The following is a 21,394-nucleotide window of genomic DNA, read 5'->3' on the forward strand; positions in this document are numbered from 1 at the left end:
CATAATGGCAGAATGTGTTTTACCAAGAAAATAACCATATCATTTATTTTGACCTTTAAGAGGTGGGCACCATGCTTTTGTTTGTTCTGTTTTGTTTTCTTCCCCCCAATGGGAAGGGTACTACTCCATGTAGTGTGGTTTTAGATGCAAATTAAAGAGTCAAAATGCTAAAGGGAAATCTTAGAGTTATAAATCAATACCAAATGAATAACCTCAAGTCACACATCAGGTATGTCAGCCCAATGGCTTCAACACACATTTTTTTTTCTAACATCTTTATTGGAGTATAATTGCTTTACACTGGTGTGTTAGTTTCTGCTGTATAACAAAGTGAATCAGCTATACGTGTGCATATATCCCTATATCTCCACCCTCATGCATCTCCCTCCCACCCTCCCTATCCCACCCCTTTAGGTGGATGCAAAGCACCCGAGCTGATCACCCTGTGCTATGTGGCTGCTTCCCACTAGCCATCTGTTTTACACTTGGTAGTGTATATATGTCCATGCCACTCTCTCACTTGTCCCAGCTTACCCTTCCCCCTCCCCGTGTCCTCAAGTCCATTCTCTACGTCTGCGTCTTTATTCCTGTCCTGCCCCTAGGTTTTTCAGAACCATTATTTTTTTAGATTCCATATATACGTGTTAGCATGTGGTATTTGTTTTTCTCTTTCTGACTTACTTCACTCTGTATGACGAACTCTAGGTCCATCCACCTCACTACAAATAACTCAATTTTGTTTCTTTTTATGGCTGAGTAATATTCCATTGTATATATGTGCCACATCTTCTTTATCCATTCATCTGTCAATGGACACTTAGGTTGCTTCCATGTCTGGCTATTGTAAATAGAGCTGCGATGAACATTGTGGTACATGACTCTTTTTGAATTATGGTTTTCTCAGGGTATATGCCCAGTAGTGAGATTGCTGGGTCGTATGGTAGTTCTATTTTTAGTTTTTTGAGGAACCTCCATACTGTTCTCCATAGTGGCTGTATCAATTTACATTCCCACCAACAGTGCAAGATGGTTCCCTTTTCTCCACACCCTCTCCAGCATTTGTTGTTTGTAGATTTTTAAATGATGGCCATTCTGACTGGTGTGAGGTGATACCTCATTGTAGTTTTGATTTGCATTTCTCTAATGATTAGTGATGTTGAGCATCCTTTCATGTGTTTGTTGGCAATCTGTATATCTTCTTTGGAGAAATGTCTATTTAGGTCTTCTGCCCATTTTTGGATTGGGTTGTTTGTTTTTTTGATACTGAGCTGCATGAGCTGCTTGTATATTTTGGAGATTAATCCTTTGTCAGTTGCTTCGTTTGCAAATATTTTCTCCCATTCTGAAATTTTTTTTTTGTCTTGTTAATGGTTTCCTTTGCTGTGCAAAAGCTTATAAGTTTCATTAGGTCCCATTTGTTTATTTTTGCTTTTATTTCCATTTCTCTAGGAGGCGGGTCAAAAAGGATGTTGCTGTCAACACACTTATTTTTAAAGTGTTTTCTATTCATTGTCTCACTCATTTTCAATCTCTCAATTGTTTGTTGTCCATGTTTATTAAGATCTGAGCCCAGCAATGGGATTAATGCAAGGAGGTTGGGTGGGGGTGGGAACACAGTCCCTGACTCCCGCCTGCTGACATTAGTCTAATGGTGAAGAACAGCTGGCCGTGAACTGTAGACCACGGCCACCTGGAGCCCAAGCCACCAGGAGAGAGTTTCAGGGGGTGGTGACATTTGAGTTTTGAAGGAAGAGACCAGTTCACTAGGCAGCAAGGTAGGAGAAAAGCATGTGGGCTTTTCGTGCAGGTGGACAAGGGTATGACGTTTGCAGCTGAGAAAAAATATGGCATCTTCAGGGTACACCACAGCTTGTTGTGACTGCAATGTGGTTTCTGGCCCTTTTTAAAGATTATAAGTATCTGTATACTTTGTTTTGCTAGGTTACATGTCAAGGTCTGTCTGACTCCAAACCCCACTTATAATTATGCTATAAAACTTGTAAAATGTTCTCCACAGCCCCTTCTAATGAATTTATCCAAAACTCGGGCTGATTCAATCTACTTGACACTGGTACATTTTCTAACCCCTTTGAAATCAGTGTGCATCTGTATAGTTAATGTGTCATATAGTGCTTCATGGTATTTCATCAGCCATCATTTTGAATTGTTTTTGAACTTTTAATAAAAATGTATTTCAGCTTATTCACTCCACCTGAATTTTATGACTTTTGTGGCAAATATTTGAAAGCCTCACAAGATTCATGTTAGTAACAGACACTCTTATAGCATCTGTCGGCTTTTAGTTTGACTAAAAAGTCTACTTGTCTATGACTTTGATGTATTATTCTACAATCTAAATTAAAGAATACATCTCAGATTTTCTGTTCATGTATGGTCATTTCATTTTTCCATAAAATAAAATAATTTCCATGGCAACAGTGATGATCCCTTTATTAAGTAAAATAAAAATGGACTCTGAGTATTGGGATTCTTCACATCATTGATAACTGGTGAGATATGGGAGTGCGTCTATAAAATACCACTTATGTAATTTTATCTCATTTCTCCAGGTGTAGATCTGAGGAGAATTGATTATGTCTTTGTTTCAAGGCAAATAGACTTAGATGCTTCTCTTTTAGACAGTTTAAATAGGCTTTAGAAATCTCACTTAAAACCAAAAAAAATTGTCTTTCAGTTAAATATTTATGCATAATTTCAACATCCCTTGCATCAGGTGGTCCAATGGATTATCATCTCAGTCACAGGAGACAACTGACTAAGGGTTTTTTCTTTCTTTTTAATTGTGTGGAAATGACTTTATCCTTAGGGTATTTTGAATGTTTGGAGAATATATTAAATGAAACCTAGATAACGTAGCTAAGAAGTATAATTCTTCCAAGGTTTTAAGACTTTAGGTGGATTATTTTGACAAAGTAGTTACTGAGAGATATTTCACAACTATTTCTTAGAAGGAAAATTTTGCCTGAGGGACCTTAGAGACTGAGAAACATTTCACTGTATCCTTTGTAAGTGGACTGTGTGGGCTTGATTTTTCTTACTTCCTTCTCAGCTCCTTGTGGGTATAATGTGACATCTCAGAATGGGACCATCTATTCCCCTGGGTTTCCGGACGAGTACCCCATTCTGAAGGACTGTGTCTGGCTCATCAAGGTGCCGCCTGGCCACGGCGTCTACATCAACTTCACCTTGCTGCAGACTGAAGCTGTCAACGACTACATCGCTGTTTGGTATGAGAGCCTTCCCTGAGAAACACCATCAGTCGTTGCGATAAACCATTCTTGTAACCACTGACGTGTCACTTATGTCTATTTAGAAATGGAGTAGTTAGGTAGATATCAGAAAGGAAAGTTACCAAGTAAATCTAGAGATACAGAGAATAAACCTTATGTACCGTGTTTGAGTTTTACTACATGGTAGATATATTCAGGATTACTCTAGATATAGGAGACTATCCCATGATTATTTTATTTTTCATTTTTGTTTTCTGTTTCAATTTTTATTTATTTATTTTTTTGACCGCACCATGCAGCTTGTGGGATCTGAGTTCCCCAACCAGGGATTGAGCCCGGGACCCTCAGCAGTGAAAGCATGGAGTCCTAACCACTGGACCACCAGGGAATTCCCTGTTTTATTTTTCATTTTTAAGTGTGATGGCTTTTTTTCCTGAAAGAAAAGCTGATAGGATCCTTTGCCATTATAAGAATTTGATGCTTCTAGAAATGATTGCAGAAATGATTACACACAGCTTTCTCTCCGTGCTTTATAAATCTTGCAGAGCTACCCTCCCATGTGCTGTGTAGGGGATACTAAGTGGGGATGTAGCCCTGGCTCCCTATCGAATGAGCCACGTGGTCTGGATAAGTGACTTAAACTCTCCTTGACTAAATGTTCCTATCTGTGGGAATGACTGTTCCTACCTTTGCATTTGAAAGGTTAGAGTTTATGGGGGAAATGGGAATGACAATTTCTCTGTCAAACTATGGTAGAAAAAGTAGAGCGTACCGTCGGGGCATGACCCAGAGTTGAAGAGCCAGGATGTGCCTTTGGGAGAAACTGCCCTGAAAACTCAAGGAGTAATCACACTTAACAAGGTGGTGTTTGTGTGGTGTGTGTGTGTGTGTGTATGTTGGCAAAGTTGTCGTAAATGTAGTGGTTGTTCAAGTTATTGGAAAATCTGTAAGGCAAGAGATTAGGGAGAGTTGCAGGCGTTGGGAGACACCAGGTGTGGAGTGGCTGAAGTCTCCTGAGAGCCCAGAGAGAAGAGGTGACCTGGCCAGGTAAGCAGGGCGGACCATACAGAACCTCATAAATCATGTTAAGGATATCAGGCTTCATCCTAGAGCAACAAGGATTCACCTTAGGGTTATAAGAAGGAGAATTACAAAACCAGATCCTGGTTTCAGAATACGCAGTCTCATTGTGTGGGAAGCATGTCAGCTGGCCGAGAAGGGAGAAGAGTCCAAGAAGCCTTTGAGGCTGTAGAAATAAGTCTGACGGGGAGGGGCATCCTGGTCATGGGAATGAGCGGGAATGGACAACTTGAAAGGTTAAACTGACCACATGAAGCTGCCATTTCAGAAGCAAAGCAAAACAGACAACACCAAAAGGAAGATCCACACAATAATATCAGCAGGTTTACTCGGATTAACTGATAGATTTAGGAGGTAGGAGGAAAATCTTCATCAGGTAACAATAGCAGAAGGAGCCTCTGTTGTCTGAATGTGTGTGAGACAGAGAGACTGGAGTTCCATCAACTGTGAATATTAAATATCTTGATATTTCTAAACACGGTATCTAGAAGACGGTAATATTTTATTCAGTTTTTAAAAATATTTCAATTCAGTAGCAAGAGCTCCATAAATCTCACCCGTGATTAAAGAGACACTGAATTTAGACTTTAAAATGTGGACGTTTAAGAAGAAGCTGATAAACGGTATTGCCGTCACCAGAATAAATGTGACCTGGTCTCAGAAATGCCTCAGAAAAGGTCAGCTGTGGGAGGAACAAGTGAGCCCGAGCTTCTGGTTTGAAGACCAGACTTTTCAGATGGATCCTGGGGTCAGACCACCGTCTTTCACCGAGGTGGAGCCCGACTGTCAGAAGAAAATGGTTGTTAATTTAAGCTGTAACTAGGAGCTTTCTAGTCAGATGATTCCCCTTCTCTTTCCTAGGGATGGTCCCGATCAGAATTCGCCTCAGCTGGGAGTTTTCAGTGGAAACACGGCCCTGGAAACAGCGTACAGTTCCACCAATCAAGTCCTGCTGAAGTTTCACAGCGACTTTTCAAATGGAGGTTTCTTTGTCCTCAATTTTCATGGTCAGTGTACTTTCACTCTGTTGATGAAGACAAAGAATTCCAGTTGATTTTTCTCATAGCGTTGACATAAACCTTGTTTCCATCTAAAGTTCCTTGATTCTGCCAACCAAGAACCAATAGGATTTTCTCGCATTTCATGCCAGAGGTTCGCATGACCCTTTTTTCTTCCTGATGTATTTATTATTTCCCAACTCTTTTGTAGTGAGCTTGGATGTACTCCAAGATAAGTGTATTGTATGTGAAACTCTGATGTGGAGGCCACTGAAATACATTTAGTACCTTTCATAGATTTCCTCATCTCTGTCTTCAGATAAACCTCGATAGCAAATGTCATGTGGTTACAGAGGGAACAAAGCCAATCTTTACTGATTTTGAGAATGAATGCTAAATAATTTAGGGAAAAAGATACCAGTCCCTTATCTCTCACGAGGACTGACACATGGACTTCCTCAGGACAAGAGGCTGAGGAAGATCATGTCAGAGCCAGACATGGATGTGGAACCAGGCCATGGGTGAACCATTTCTCTTGCAGAATTCCAAACATATGTAAAGTGTTTTTATTTAAACATTATAATTTTTTAAATTTTATACTTTTTCCTTTCAATTTTAGATATTCCTTGATATTAAGTAATTCTGTAAGCATTTGAAGCTCAAGACTTTCGTAAAACTATGATTTACAAATGCAGACATTTTCCTGTACCTAAGCATTATAACAACACAACATAAGAGGAATGCTTTTTGTAAGGTTTCTGTTTATTCAGCAAATGTAATTGCTCTTATTGTTTTTTATGAACCATGTAGCATTCCAGCTCAAGAAATGTCAGCCTCCTCCAGCAGTTCCACAGGCAGAAATGCTTACTGAGGATGAGGATTTTGAAATAGGTAATGTTTTCTTCATTACAACATCATTAGCTCAACCCACCTTTTTTACACCCACCCAACTGTAGTAGTCAGTCAAGTAAATGAGTATTTGTCAGAAATATTCCTCAAGCTTTGCTACAGAGATATACACGGAGGTCATGCATTGAGTAAGTATCTTTTTCTTTCTTCATCTCCACGATTTTCAGTGTTTTTTTTCCGTTTGAATTTTGCTTTTGTCATTTTGAGCACATTTTCCTCCTACATCACTCAGTAGTTTGGATTTTTCTCCTGAAAAGCAGTTTTCAGAGACAGACTTAAACAGATGTTGGTGTTTAGTTAGGGAACCGTGTTCACGAACTAGAAGAAGAAAATCATTTGTGGCTAAAATAATGATTAGTCTAACATTGACCTTTCATTGAAACTGGAATACAGTTGGTGAATACATTTAATGATAATATTTAGAGATTCTGTTTTTTCATTTTATATTAATGATCTGTTTCATTGAATAATCATCAGGTCACATTAGGAAACCAGCCGTGGTGTATGTTTGCCGTATAGTTATTGCGATGCAGGATTTCTCTGTCTCAATTACAAATACTCTGTCCTGTTGTCACACCCTGTTTCAGGCCAGTGGTCAAACCATGTGACCTGATTTCTGCTCTACCCCTAAGGGCTTAGTTAATGAGAACATTGTGCTCATTAGGCCAAGTTCATTGTATAGCCCTCTCTGGATGCATAAAGCCGTTCTGTTGTACAACCTTAAATCCCAAGCATCTATTTCTCTTTTCTTTCTCTCTTTCTTCCCTCCTTCCTCCCTCCCTCCCTCCCTCCCTCTCTCTCTCTCTCTCTTCCTTCCTTCCTTCCTTCCTTCTTTCCTTTTCTTTTTTTTAGTAGTCATGGGCAAAGGGAAATGAACATAGACACATCAGTCAAGAAAAATCTGCTACATAATTTCTGTAGAAATATTGGTTACATTTAAGATAGCATTTTTATAAATTAAGAACTGAAAATGGCACCATTTCATTAAACAGACTACACATGAATACCGATCTTGATTCAGAAACAGTTTGCGCACTCACTTAAGCCGCATGCGTGTTTAATACATTCCCATGCTGCGTGTCCTGGAGACAGAATCTTCAAGTATATGCTGTGCTGGCTCCTTCAGGAGACTCCGTGAAGTACCAGTGCCACCCTGGGTACACGCTGTCCGGGACGGACACGCTGACCTGTATGCTCGGCTCCCAACTGCAGTTTGAAGGCTCTCTCCCGACGTGTGAAGGTATGAAGTTTATACTACAAATATGCTTGTTCAACACGGAACATGGTGTAACTTGTATTGGTCTGGACTTCCTTGCATGTGTCTGAATTTCTTTGTATGCATCTGGATTTGTCTGTATCTGTGTTATGATTCCATTGCAATTAAAATCACCAGCTAACAGAAATATCTTACCCTTGCTTTTAGCTAGCTCCACAAAATAAATCAAACCTACATCAAATAGGAAGTCTTGCTGTTTCCCAACAGTTTGTCAGGAAAATTTTCATACATACGGCAAAGTTGAAATAATTTAAAAATAATACCCATGGCCTAAGTTCCACCATTAATGTTTACTACATATCCTTTGTCTCGTTTCTCTTATCTGTCTATCCATCCATTAATCTATCTATATTTTTGATACATTCAAGGCAAATTGCAGGCATCACTACACGTCCCTCTGAATTCTTTAGCATACATAAAATTATCTAGTGTTTACTTTTTTTTTCTGTAAAATGTATAGACATTGAAATGCACATATGTTGCATACAATAAATGCACACATTTCATATTTTTACAGCTTTAAATTGCATAGACCATATGTAATAACAGATAATATACAATAGCAGAACAAAATATGAGGTTGAGTCTGTTGATTCAATTTATTTGAATATCATTAGATCATTTTAAATACATTACTTAAAGGCACCACTTTTAAGCACTATTGGAAGAAAAAAAGATTTGGAAGAGATGTAAATAAGCTAAAATGTCTCAGTATAAGTCAGAAGTATGACTGGTTGCCTGTCAAAGAGCTTTCCAAGATAGATTTTATTTTGTAACTTCAAAATCACAGTCATGTTTATTTCCTTTAAAGAATGGAACTCTCCCCTTTCAGGGAATTTGAATATTATCATTCATTAGGGATAGTGAAACATTTAAAAGGGCCAACACTTAGGAAGAGAAGACCCAGAGTCTAGATCTGATTATCAAGTGACCTTGGTTACTAATCTTCTGAGCATCATGTGTAATGAGGATCATTTATCTGCATCATTTATGGGATTGGTGTAAAGATGAAGTGAATATTAAATTAATTCTAAGCGATTTATAATGTTAATTATCTACCCTATAAAAGGCAATTTTCTTTGCATTGCAATAGTATTGATTCTGCAAGTGCTCAGGCCCATGAATTGATTCTTCCAGAATATCTGGTAACTTTGTGCATTTTCATTACTAATGAGGCAGAATTTCAGTCACTCTTATAGAGGGAAACGATTTTCAACACCTGAAGAAAATCTGGAATGAATTATTATTAAATAACCAAAGTAACTTAGGTTGTTTCTGAGAAAAATGTACTTTGGAATTGCACCCAGGTGCGAGCCAGTGGGCTTGGGAAACTCCTCAGGAGGGGGCACCCCGCCCTTTGCCTCTTGCTTTAAACACTTGCGGGACCCTTGTAGTTGCGGTGCCACTGAAACCCTGCCTCTAGCTGCCTCTGTTAGAAGCAGGGGGTCGCATGGGGCACTAAGTCAGGACACTGATGTCATTTTCTTCCTGGGAAAACCAGTGTGTCAGGACCACGTTACCTCAGCGACAGTGATCTCCAGAGAATTCTTTTCTCAAGGTGGTGGAGGGGGTGGGTATAAAAGTTTCATCTTTTGCCCTTTTTTTTTTTTTTTTTTTTCTTTTTGCGGTACACGGGCCTCTCACTGTTGTGTCCTCTCCCGTTGCGGAGCACAGGCTCCGGACACGCAGGCTCAGCGGCCATGGCTCACGGGCCTAGCCACTCCGCGGCATGTGGGATCTTCCCAGACTGGGGCACGAACCCATGTCCCCTGCATCGGCAGGCGGACTCTCAACCACTGCGCCACCAGGGAAGCCCCATCTTTTGCCATTTTATATAAAAATTAACTGAGGTAAATCTTCACATGTTGAAGGCAGATTTTAATTCCACCAAACACGACCTTAAATTTCTCAGAATAGGTGACTTTCAGCAAGGGTGGTCTTAGCTGATTAATGAAGAAAAGTATAAATGTTTATTTAACATGCTACTTTAAAAATAGGGAACATGCCTCCGTTCTGTTGTCTCTCCCCAAGATTAACCTTGTTTTCACTTAAATGAAATTGATTCATGACAGTCCAGAAACAGAGTAGATCAATACAACAGGGGCATCATTCTCTAAATTACTTCCGCTCTCACGTTTGCAGGGAGTGTCCAGCTAACAAGACAGGCTCCCTGTACTCAGCCCAGAGGTCCCCAGGCCCTACTGAACGTTATAGGAATTACTACGTAGGATGACCTAGTTCTCTTCTGTTTCAGTTCAGGAATAAATTTGTTTAGAATGAAGTGAGTTATCTTAGCTGTCATTCCCTGAACGCCTCATCATTTAAGAAAGGAAATAAGGACTCGGATGTCGTCTATCAAATACTTAAACACTTAAGCACTTAATTGTCATTTTTCTTCCAGTACTTTTCTATTATTTGATTGGGCTCAAGTGGGGGCCAATTCCCCAATAAATTCCTGATGAAAAATTGTACTCGTTATGAGTCCTACTTCTTCAAATGTCATAACCACACTTTTAGAAGTTCTGCTTTGAAAATTATCACCACTTAAGGGTGGTTGATTGTTCCTTGGGAACAATGGAAATAAATTGTTCTGAAAGTTCACACTTTTTACAGATAAATATTACCTTGTTGGATACTTACCTTCATTTAGAAAAAAAAAAAATGAATGAGGCTCTGGAATGTTTTTCAACACCACCAAGCAATTCTCTCATTTTCTTTAGACACCAGCTGAGTGCCCCACAGTTTAACTCAATTCAAAGACACTCCCAACCCTCAGGAATTTCCAGGGGTTTGGGGAGCTCCGTGCCAGAACCTGGGACAGAGGCCAAGTATATTTTAGCATAGAAGGCTATCACGAAAGTGACTCTTCTCAAGTGAAAAAGAAGAGAAGCATTTCAAAAAGTGAAGAGAAGCAGTAAGAAAGGTTTGGAAGTGTGAAAGGACATAGGGCATCCAGGAAAGAGGGGGTGGCCCCCAGCAGCTTGCTGTCAGGGTGTGTTTGAGGGAGTGGCATTAAGTGGGCTGGAAACCTAAAGGGCTCCAGATTGTAAAAGGTCTTCAGTGTCAGGTGGCTTCATCCCATAAACAGTGGAAATCCATCAATGGTTATTATTTTTAAAAATTGGAAACATGCATTATCAACGAACACTAAAGACCATCAGTGACCTTCAAAGAGTGGCCATTCCTTGGGAAGCATAAGTGTGACAGTAACACGTCTCCAGTCCTCCAGGTGACAGAGTGCTCCGCATCACAATTCTTTCATACCTAGACGTGCTCTTAAGAATTAATCTTATTGATAAATCCTATTGTTTGAGTCCATTACTTTTGCTGAAGCCCTGCAAGGTGCTTTGGGTTTTAAGGCTCGCGCTGGATTTTTCTCAAAAAGTAAGCTAAAGGAGTAACTGCGCAGAGGGAGGGGACGCAAAGCTCAAGCCGATGTCTCAGCAGCACGTTCCTTCAGAGGCGCCTTTGCCAGGACCCTGACGCAGATGCTTCCCGGGGGTGGGAAGTCTCTGATAGCCGCCGTGGGAAACAGGGTGTTTTTAGCACGGAGGGCTCAGCTTAAGGGAGCCTGTGGTCTCTGAAACCTTCCCGCTGTCAATGGGCGTTGCTCCTAGCAACAGTTTCCAGAGGAAGGGAAGGGATGGGCACGTGGGAGGGGGTGTGAGAAACACAGGAGTGGAGGTACTTCCACTCACCTGGAGACAGACTCGGTGCATCTTCAAAACAGTACGTGTGTCTGAAAGAAATACTGTGAAGGGTTGTAAAAAGAAATGAAGCAAATAATCTCACTGATGTTTTCATTTTATCTTCTCTAAAAAACAGAAACAGGGAATCAGAATAGCTGTGTTTAAGAATCTGCGTCTGATCTCTAATCACACCCTGGGTTGTGCTCTCAGCTCTCCAGGTGCATTTCAGCAGGTGGATGGTTTCCTGTTTCCAGGTGGTCTGCTGTCCCAGTGTTGTCTAATAGCTATGGTTGTGGTGATGAAATTGCAGGACAGAGATGCAGGTTAACTACTTCTCCCGTGTATTAACACACAATGACATGTGCTCTGTAGCATCTTCACGTCAGGAACAGGCAGGCATGTGGTCAGACGTTGTAACACTGTCTGCCCACATAGCGCTTTAGATTTAAGAAAAACATTTGCATGTTTTTGATCTGATTATAACCCTGAGGAGGATCTTTATTGCTGTCTAGTTACAGCCAACCTCTGGCTCTTATTGTAAATTCAAAACAAGTCCCAGGAGATCCTAAAACCCCAGGCCCTGCACACATGCAGACAGAAAAAACTCTAACTTATTTTATTTTATTAACATCAACACGTTCATTTCTGAAAGGCCATAATATATTTTACAGAGTGATCTTACCATCAACACAGAAGATACTTTTTAAACTAAGTTGTTTGCTCTATGTGTTTTGGCTTAAATTATTTTTTATATTACTTGCCATTAATTAACACTGTAAGTATACTTTAAAATCTACCTAAAATACACATTTACTAAAAGGGTTCTATGAAATGTTTCATCTTCAGTGATTTTATCCCTAAACAGTTTCTAAATTTAAAGATACGTCTCAATTGGAATACTAAGTTAAATGAAAAAAAGGGGGGAAAATACTTTTTTTAACCGTTACTTGAATCAAAACATATAAGCTTTCTCATCTGTTTGGGTTTTGAAATATATTCATAAATAGTACACATTTCATTAATTAAAAGGAGATAACTCAACAAATAAGGCACACTTCCATTGATAGAAGCTCTTTTCCATTGAGGAAAAGCAGATCATTTAACTTTTTAAACATTTTGTAAATAGTTTTGGTACGTCTTTGTTTATTGTTGAACCAGCACCAATAAGAGAAATAATTTTTTCTTAATTCTATTCACAAACTGTTTCTGGAGGATACTTAAATTAGCAGTGAGAGAAATGACTGATTAAGAGACTTCGGTGATTTTCTTTTGCATTCATACCTACACAGAGTAGTTTTATTGTGATTAACTTGGAGTAGTTGAATAATGAAAAAAGTGAGAGGGAAAATTGTGTCAAGGTGTCCATATTATCTTAATGATTCATTCACGGTAAATTAACCCATTAGAAATCACTCCCACTTTACACAGTAGAAACCGAGGTGTCCCATATGACTCATCTCTTATCACAGTCCCAAGCAATCACATCAAATGTTTAAAATTTACTGTTCTAAATATAATTAAAAGTATAATCAAAGGCAGAAATAAATATAATTTTATTATCATCATGTATAATTTCACAATGTTTTTGTAATATTACATTGAAAAGGTGAGGTCTTACAGTTTAGTTGAAAACTTGGGATCCTGTGGTTGAGTCCACAAGGCACCTGCCCTGAGTTATGTGAGGTGTGTGGGCAATTCAGTCATAGATTGAATGGATGGTCTATGGACCATGGATGAGGAGTGAAAGGCACATATGGTATGAACTGTCCCTATGTCAGGGGTCCCTCCTTCCCTCACCAAGGGCAGGTCAGCAGGAGCCAGACCATGGCTTCTCCACCTTCTCCAGGTAAAGAAAACTTCCAGGTTCAGTGCTTCTTCTCAAGTTGGCAGCTACCTCAGCTTGGCTGCCCTAGGATCAGGTTGACAGACTTAATCTCTTTGACTCTTGGTCTCCTTAGAGTTAAATAGGATTTATCTATCCATCTGTGGCTATCTATCAGTCATCTACCAATCTCTTCTATCTCATCTGTATATCAACATATATATATTATACATAATTATGTTTTAAGTTATAGGGTGATGTTAAAATGTTGCTTTCCTGTTCTGTTTGTGTCCTGTATTAAATTTGGTCACATCTCAGTAGGATTGCTTTGTTGTTGTTTTCTTTCATGAGCTTGTGTATCCAGGGTTAGAAACTATCCTATTGAAGTTGGATTCATTTTGTTAAGGAAAACTTTTACTCGTGCGTTGTTTCTTAGCACAATGCCCAGCCAGTGAAGTCCGGACAGAATCTTCTGGGGTCATCCTTAGTCCAGGGTACCCAGGCAACTATTTTAACTCCCAGACGTGCTCATGGAGCATCAGAGTGGAACCAAACTACAACATCACCATCTTCGTGGACATTTTCCAAAGTGAAAAGCAGTTTGATGCACTGGAAGTATTTGATGGTAAGCCTCTTTAAACTTTGTTCACATACCAGTGACCTATGCATAATGTAATAAGGATGCCACTATAATGTTTCTGTAATGCAAGAGCTTGAATGTTTTCTTGAAGTAAATTACATCTCCCCCAAACAGAAAATGAATTATTCTTGGGCTTGTGTGGTCTCAGAGATCAAGCGGTAGGTAAAACATTTCCATGCCGTTCCTAATGTTGCAACTTTTAAACCATCAGGATGCTGGTGACACACCCTGAAAATGTACTGAATTAACTTTAATCATTCTTTAATTCTTTAATGTGGGGCTTTGAAGTAGATGATTTCAAAAGATTTTCCTTTCCCTTCTAAGATTATATTGATTTAGAAGATATTTTAGGAAATTTAAGAGGGCTAAAAGTACTTTAATCAGTCTAAATGATTATTTTACTAGAAATATATAAAAGTAATGGCTCACAGAGATTTCTGGGTGATAAATGCTATGAGTCTTTAATGTACAGTTTTTTTAGATTAGTAAAATAGTTTACTGAACAAATGCTAATACTGTTTTCAACATGTCATGCATTTTTGTACAATTCTAATGAACTTTTAATATAACAATGCTATGCTTAAACATAGTATGTGGTTGAATTGTCAATTTGAAATGGAACTGATGTTAATAATTTTTCTTTGTACAGAAGCATTATCATAGCCCAGAATATCAGACCATGATACAATTACGGCTGTACATAATAACAGGGTTTTTACATGTTCTGATGGACTTGTCATTGAGTTCAGATAAATAACAGTAAATTCAGTGAAAAAAATTACTGTAATTGATTCTCTGTTTATATGCCTCTTAGTGACTTGATGAATCATAATAGTCAAGTTGCTTCTATGGATAGACACTTGATGAATCAATTTATGTATTTCCAAAGATGAGCTGCTAAATTGGAAATTAAACTCATACTTATATACATAGGATCAGAGGACTGAAGGGTAATATTTTCATTTTCAGAGGGTTTTTAAGGGTGCGTTAAAATGGACACATGCTACTGAAGACTCTCCTCTTAGTCTTTAGGGTGGGAAGAAGTAACGCATTAGCCACGTACAAAAATGGGCTTCTTTTTGTCAATGTGGAATCCGGGAAACTATCTTAAGGCCAATTAGGTGTCATAAAAAAGTACAGACAAGCAGTTAACCTCGGGGGCTGTGTGTGTGTGTTTGTGTGTGTATATGCTTACATATTCCTATACATGCAGTATATAGTTCTATGTATTTACATAATCACTCTCAATGTGTGCCTGTTCCTTTGTTTCACCTTTTGGTTGAATTGAAATTTAGCTGGCAGTGCTTCTGCGTCTTCTTATTTCAGGAGCAAAATCATTATCAATAATTTTTGCCTGAAGCATTTACAATGTGATCTTCCCAAAATATAGACAGATCAAGCCCATTCATTATAAACCATAAGCAAAATAGATAATAGAGATAATATCAAAGCAGTTGCTGTCAAAATTACTAGAGATCTATGACTAGGTGTGTTTCACTGTCAAAGAGTTCTCTATAAAATGAAAGGTCATGGGCCTCCCTGGTGGCGCAAGTGGTTGAGAGTCCGCCTGCCGATGCAGGGGATACGGGTTCGTGCCCCGGTCTGGGAGGATCCCATATGCCGCGGAGCGGCTGGGCCCGTGAGCCATGGCCGCTGAGCCTGCGCGTCCGGAGCCTGCGCGTCCGGAGCCTGTGCTCCGCGACGGGGGAGGCCACAACAGTGAGAGGCCCGCATACCGCAAAAAAAAAATAAAAAAAATAAAAATAAAATGAAAGGTCAGAATTTTATATGAATAATTTTTTAAGCGTTGGCATTTTTGTTGAAGTAAATGTCATGTTCATTGCATCTGTTTTGTTTTGGTTTTTGAAAGACAGTGGCTCTTTTATAGCTCTTGAGTTGACCAAAAAAGAAAAAAGTTGAATATATTGATTTTAAGCTTTAATAACCCAAGAGTTTATTGCTCTCTACGGCTCCAGTACTGCTTATTCCTCAATTTAAAAACAAAATAGGACTTTAATCATTAGAGAACTCAATTGATAAAAGTGTCAGAAGAAAGATAGTGGTCTTCACGTGTGAGGAACTTGCTAGTTTCCGTCTTGGTAACAGAGACTACACATACACACTCACACACACATACACACTCACACACACATACACACTCACATACAATTTGTATATTGCACACTTTTGAATGTTTACACAATTGCTATCATATTTATCTGCAAACAGATTTCACTTGTCAATATGCTATTTTAAAAATTACCTACACTGATACATGTTTATCTAGTTCATTAATTTTAAATGCTGTGTAGAATTTCTTGGAAAAGATTTTTTAATACCTTTTTAAAACCCCAAACCACAACTTAGGATCTAAATTTTGCCATAAAAATGCTGGAATAAACATTTTGCTGTATAAATAACACTTGTGCACATATGTTGGCGTTTATAAAAAATATAATTAAAACCTTCAATTGTGTTGATTATTTACCAAACTGCTCTCCAAAGTGATTGTACTAACTTATACTTTCATTAGCATTGCATGAAAATTTCCATTCCCTATATCCATTCAATGTTGTAAATACTAATAATAGTAAAAACTGCTTTCATTTTTTAAACTACTGCTGTTTTCTAGGTAACTTTTTATTCAATTTAAGTATTATGTATTAGTAGCATATATGTCTGAAGTTATTTTGGTTGGCTATTGTTTCTTTTATTATTATTTTTTAACAGGGAATGTATCTGCTGCTTTATTTATTTGGAATTCTTTGTCTCCTTTGGAACTAAATAGCTGTATATCACACAGCTAGACTCTAATTTAATCAAAAGCTAAAAGTAGTCTGCATTTTGTAGGTGCTAATTCATATCATAACTTTTTTGTTTTTTCTGTTTCATTTAGGCTCTTCTGGTCAAAGTCCTCTGTTAGTGGTCTTGAGTGGAAACCATACTGAACAGTCAAATTTTACAAGCAAGAGTAATCAGTTATATCTCCGCTGGTCCACTGATCATGCAACCAGTAAAAAAGGATTCAAGATCCGTTATTCAGGTTAGTAAGTGAGGTTAAGATTTAATATAAAAGTATTTTTAATACAAAGGATCTACATTAAATTTAAAAATTACAATAGATAAAGATTTATAGTATAAACCTAATTTCTGAAGATGAATAATTAACTTCAATAGAAATAATATGATGGGAAATTACTCTGAGTGATATCTCTAAACTACATTAGGGAAAATAAACTATCTGTTGATTACTATTAAAATTTTTTGTTGCTAAAATCATAAACTATTGAATTGCATGCCACAGAAAGCAAAGACAATTCCCCCCAAAGTAAAGTAATATACTATAAATTAGTTTTAAAATATGTTTAAAGGCTAAGGAGACAACCGGGAGGAGATAATCATATTGCATTTAATTTTTTTAAATTTAAATTTATTTATTTATTTGTTTATTTGGCTGTGTTGGGTCTTAGTTGCGGCACTCAGGGATCTTCCTTGTGGCTCACGGGCTTCTCTAGTTGCGGCGCATGGGCTTAGTTGTCCCACAGCATGTGCAATCTTGGATCTTACTTCCCCGACCAGGGATCAAACCCATGTCTCCTGCACTGGAAGGTGAATTCTTAACCATTGGACCACCAGGGAAGTCCCTGTGTTTAATTGTATAAGGAATAATAACATCTTACTATTAATAGTGTGTCTTTTTATTGGTTATATATTCGTATGTCTCTTTATCTTTATGCAGACATGATATATAGATATAGACACACACACATATAAACATATACAAAGTAAATATGTTTACGTATATATTTCCTTATCAACATTTAAATTATTTTGTTCCTTCCCCATATATTTCAATCACTTTCTGTCAGTAGTTTTTTATATTAATTAAACCAGTTAATACATTTATGAGAGATTAGATCCTGGGTATGTTTGTCGATGTGACCAGCCTGACACCTAATGTTTATACTGCCCTACAAAATCAGTAGACAGACAATTTAAATTCCTCAGATATTTTAAATACTAAGCAAAATATCTAACCTTTTCTCAGTGTCTCACTCAACAATATCCGTGCTAACAATTGAGATATATTTCCCAAGGGAGATGCCCACTCTGTGCATTTCATTGACCAGTGTACCTCCCAGAGGTTGCTTATTCCAGTGTCTGTAGTACATCCTCAGTGATGGGAGCATCCTGAGGGAGGGACAGCGAAAGGTCTTAGTAGTTTTAAGAATATTTTAGCTCTCTCTGATTGGTAGACGTCATGAAATGGTAAAAAGCATCAGGGTTTTGGAATAGCTCTTGATGTAAGGACAGGAGGCATGAAATTCACTCATGCTTCCTCTATAATGTTTAATAAAATATGCTCAGACTTTTGTTTTCCCACCTTTGCTCAAAGTAGCCATTCAAAAAGCTTATCAACAAAAAGCTCACGGTTGAAATTGCTTCATTTGAATGGGTATTGAGAGCATTAGGGCAGTGACTGGATTTGCGTTCATCAAATTCCTTGTTCCGAAAAAGAAATACTCAGACCTGTAGAATTGTTTGAATTTATTTCCAATGAGCAAAAATGGACAGTGCAGGGGAAATAATGGTGAACATAATTTGTCTTGTTTTATCTGTGGCAAATTACTTAGTAGCCTGGCGATGTGATTATACCTTGAATTCTGTCTTTCAAGGGATATTTTCATTCCTTATGGAACAAGAAGATTCTCTTTGTTAAACGGTGTTGGGAAAGTAGGAAAAAGGAGAATTTTAGAGAAGGCTATAAACTGTTGTTCTGTGAATGGACCTATCTATTTATCTCTCTATAGATATAGATACAGATAGATAGATCTTTGAACAGATTTTCACTTAAAATTTGATGCATCAATGACCTCTGCTAGCAGTTCATCACCAGTAATTTCAGAGCAGTGATTCAGTGAAGCTCCCTGAACTGTAATATTGTGGGCAAGGGAGCTGCGGCCCATAATATAAGCAAGTGTTGCATCACAAACCTTTGTTTGCCTTACATGTGTGAAGCATTGGTCATCAGGCGTAAGAGCAATATAATTGATCTACATGATTAACCAACGAAACAACAACAACAAAAAGCAAGTGCTTGTCCATTGAGGTTCAAGTCAATTCAATAAACTGCTGAGTGTTGAGCAAAAAATGGCCCTTAAATGAAATAAATGAGAATAAGTGAAATAAGCTTCAGTAATGGGAGAGTCAGAACTACAGACTGGCTGACATAGACCCAGAAACCCCAGGATAGCCAACTCTGCCCGCTGTCTTCCATCATGATTCCTACTTGACTGTCTCCCTCCTTCACCTTCTTTTCCGAAGCACCATGAGCAGAGTGTAAGGATTGGGCCCTGGTCTTCTTAATTCTTAACATAGCCAGGAGTCGAACAGGTGGGACCCCGTGTTCTAATCTTCCCCTTTGCTTTTCTGTGCCATGTCTCCCCACTCTGGGCTCCTCTGTATCTTGTTCTAGGTGAGTTAGGAAGGAAGGGATATCTTGACAGCCTGATGATAGAAGAAACACAGTCAATAGGAAAGAAAATAATTATTGGACCCTATAGAGTTAGACAGTCATTCTGCAGATTATCTCTCTTAACAGACTGAACTGTGACAAAACTCACAGGTGACACCCTAAGAACCATGTGGTCTCACTGCCCTTTCAGGAGCATTTCAGACTTTATCTTATCTCTGAACTTGGAGCAGGGTCTACAGTCGGCTTGGCCTTCCTACTTTTCATCATCATCATCATCATTATTATTTTAATTTACTGGCACAATAATTCTGGGTAGTTGGTAGCTGGGGTGCCTGATTATACTCATACCTTCCCTAAACTAAATATTTTGGTTCATTCAAAACTTACAACATTTAGTCTCCAACAGTTGAACGTGGAAAATGGTATGCCAATGGGACAAGAGTTTCGTATAAGAGTTAGTGGATTTTAACTTAATAAAAACGAGTCCATTAAAAAAATGAAACGGTACCTCATCCAGCTGAGACTGTTCTCTGAGGATGCTTCTCACAGGAACATGGTTGACAACCAAGGCCAGACACACAGACATCGCTTCTGGGCGGTGCAATGATGTGAAGCCTTCAGAAGGTTTCTTCTGAATTTATTTCTAAGGGAAGGTTCAACATTAAGCATTCACACCTGTGTGTGTGCTTTCTATATGGGACGCCCACAGGGAAGTGGTACATTTAAAACCTCTTCTTGCAAAAGGAAACCTGGATCTCCAGGACTTCACAGCTTTCTTTATTTTATTGTTTTACTCATCCGAAGGGAGTTCATATGATTTTATGCTGTGGTGAAACTGGTATTGTAAGAATAAAATGAGTTTCTTTCTCTAAATGTGTAAATAAGATGCAGAGCTTTTTAGCCATTGAAATGTTGTGTTCTGCGTAGGTAAGATGGTGATTTTCACAAATGACTGCCTCTGATTTTAAAAAGTCTCCCTACAGGGCCTCCCTGGTGGCGCAGTGGTTAAGAGTCCGCCTGCCGATGCAGGGGATACGGGTTCGTGCCCCGGTCTGGGAGGATCCCATATGCCGCGGAGCGGCTGGGCCCGTGAGCCATGGCCGCTGGGCCTGCGCATCCGGAGCCTGTGCTCCGCAACGGGAGAGGCCACAACAGTGAGAGGCCCACATACCGCAAAAAGAAAAAAAAAAAAAAAAAAAAGTCTCCCTACAGATGCGATGATTAAAGCTACTGTAAGATTTTCATTGACCTGAAGTAGTGCATTTTCTTCAAAGATTGTACTCAAATCCCATATGTTAAAAAGAGGCTTAACATCTACGTCATCGTATAATTCTCAAGAATTCTCAAGACCATTTAACAACGACAAGGAAAAAAATTAACGACCTTGATTGCAAAATGTTATATTCTTCTATTTTCTCCATTTTAATGATATGTTTTTCTTTCTTTTTTTTTTTTTTTTTTTTGTCAGAAAGTTAGAATTCCATCACCACATTGATTAACAGTTGCAGGTAATCTAAACTTCAAACTTAAGAAACTTGACCTTTGGCTCTAGATTTTTAATTAATTTATTATTTAGACTTTTTTTTTTTTTTAGAAGTGTCAGATCACAGTCAAATTGAGAGGAAGTTACAGAGATTTTTGCTTTACTCCTTGGCTTCCCACATGCACAGCCGTCTCCATTTTCAGCATCCTCATCAGATGGCACATTTGTTAATGAACCTACACTGACACATCGTTATCACCCAAAGTCCGTAGTTCATGTTAGGGTTCACTCTTGACGTTGGATGTCCTGTGGGTTTGGACAAATGTAAAATGACATGTATCCACCATCGTGGATTCATGCAGAGTAGTTTCATTGCTGAAAAATCCTCTGTGCTCTACCATCCTTCCCCCACCAGCCTCTGGAAACCACTGATCTTTTCACTGTCTCCAGAGTTTTACCTTTCCCAGAATGTCGTAAAATTGGAATCAACAGTCTGTAGCCTTTTCAGGTTGGCTTCTTTCACTCAGTCACATACATTGAAGGCTCTTCCATGTCTCTTCATGGGTTGATAAATCATTTCTTTCTAGCACTGAATAAAAAGAAACATTGGATGGAGCACAGTTTGTTTATTTATTCACCTACTGACAGGCATCTTGGTTGCTTCTGAGTTTTGGCAACTCTGAATAATGCTTCTATGAACATCTGTGTGCAAGTGTCTGTGTGGACATAAGTTTTCATCTCCTTTGGGTAAACACAAAGGAGTGTGATTG

The 21,394-nt window shown here is 38.5% G+C and overlaps 1 protein-coding gene across 1 annotated transcript in view; it reads left to right on the plus strand.

Annotated features, from left to right (window-relative positions):
* CSMD1 (CUB and Sushi multiple domains 1) overlaps positions 1-21,394 on the plus strand; it is a 1,461,432-nt gene that overhangs the window by 1,334,043 nt on the left and 105,995 nt on the right. Inside the window, exons 45-50 of the mRNA XM_060085850.1 lie at positions 3,071-3,248; positions 5,193-5,338; positions 6,140-6,220; positions 7,365-7,478; positions 13,462-13,650; positions 16,562-16,708. Of these exons, the coding sequence (XP_059941833.1) occupies positions 3,071-3,248; positions 5,193-5,338; positions 6,140-6,220; positions 7,365-7,478; positions 13,462-13,650; positions 16,562-16,708 (855 nt within the window). The remainder of the gene's footprint in view (positions 1-3,070; positions 3,249-5,192; positions 5,339-6,139; positions 6,221-7,364; positions 7,479-13,461; positions 13,651-16,561; positions 16,709-21,394) is intronic.

The sequence above is a fragment of the Mesoplodon densirostris genome, chromosome 20 (assembly GCF_025265405.1).
Source record: "Mesoplodon densirostris isolate mMesDen1 chromosome 20, mMesDen1 primary haplotype, whole genome shotgun sequence".
Taxonomy (NCBI): domain Eukaryota; kingdom Metazoa; phylum Chordata; class Mammalia; order Artiodactyla; family Ziphiidae; genus Mesoplodon; species Mesoplodon densirostris.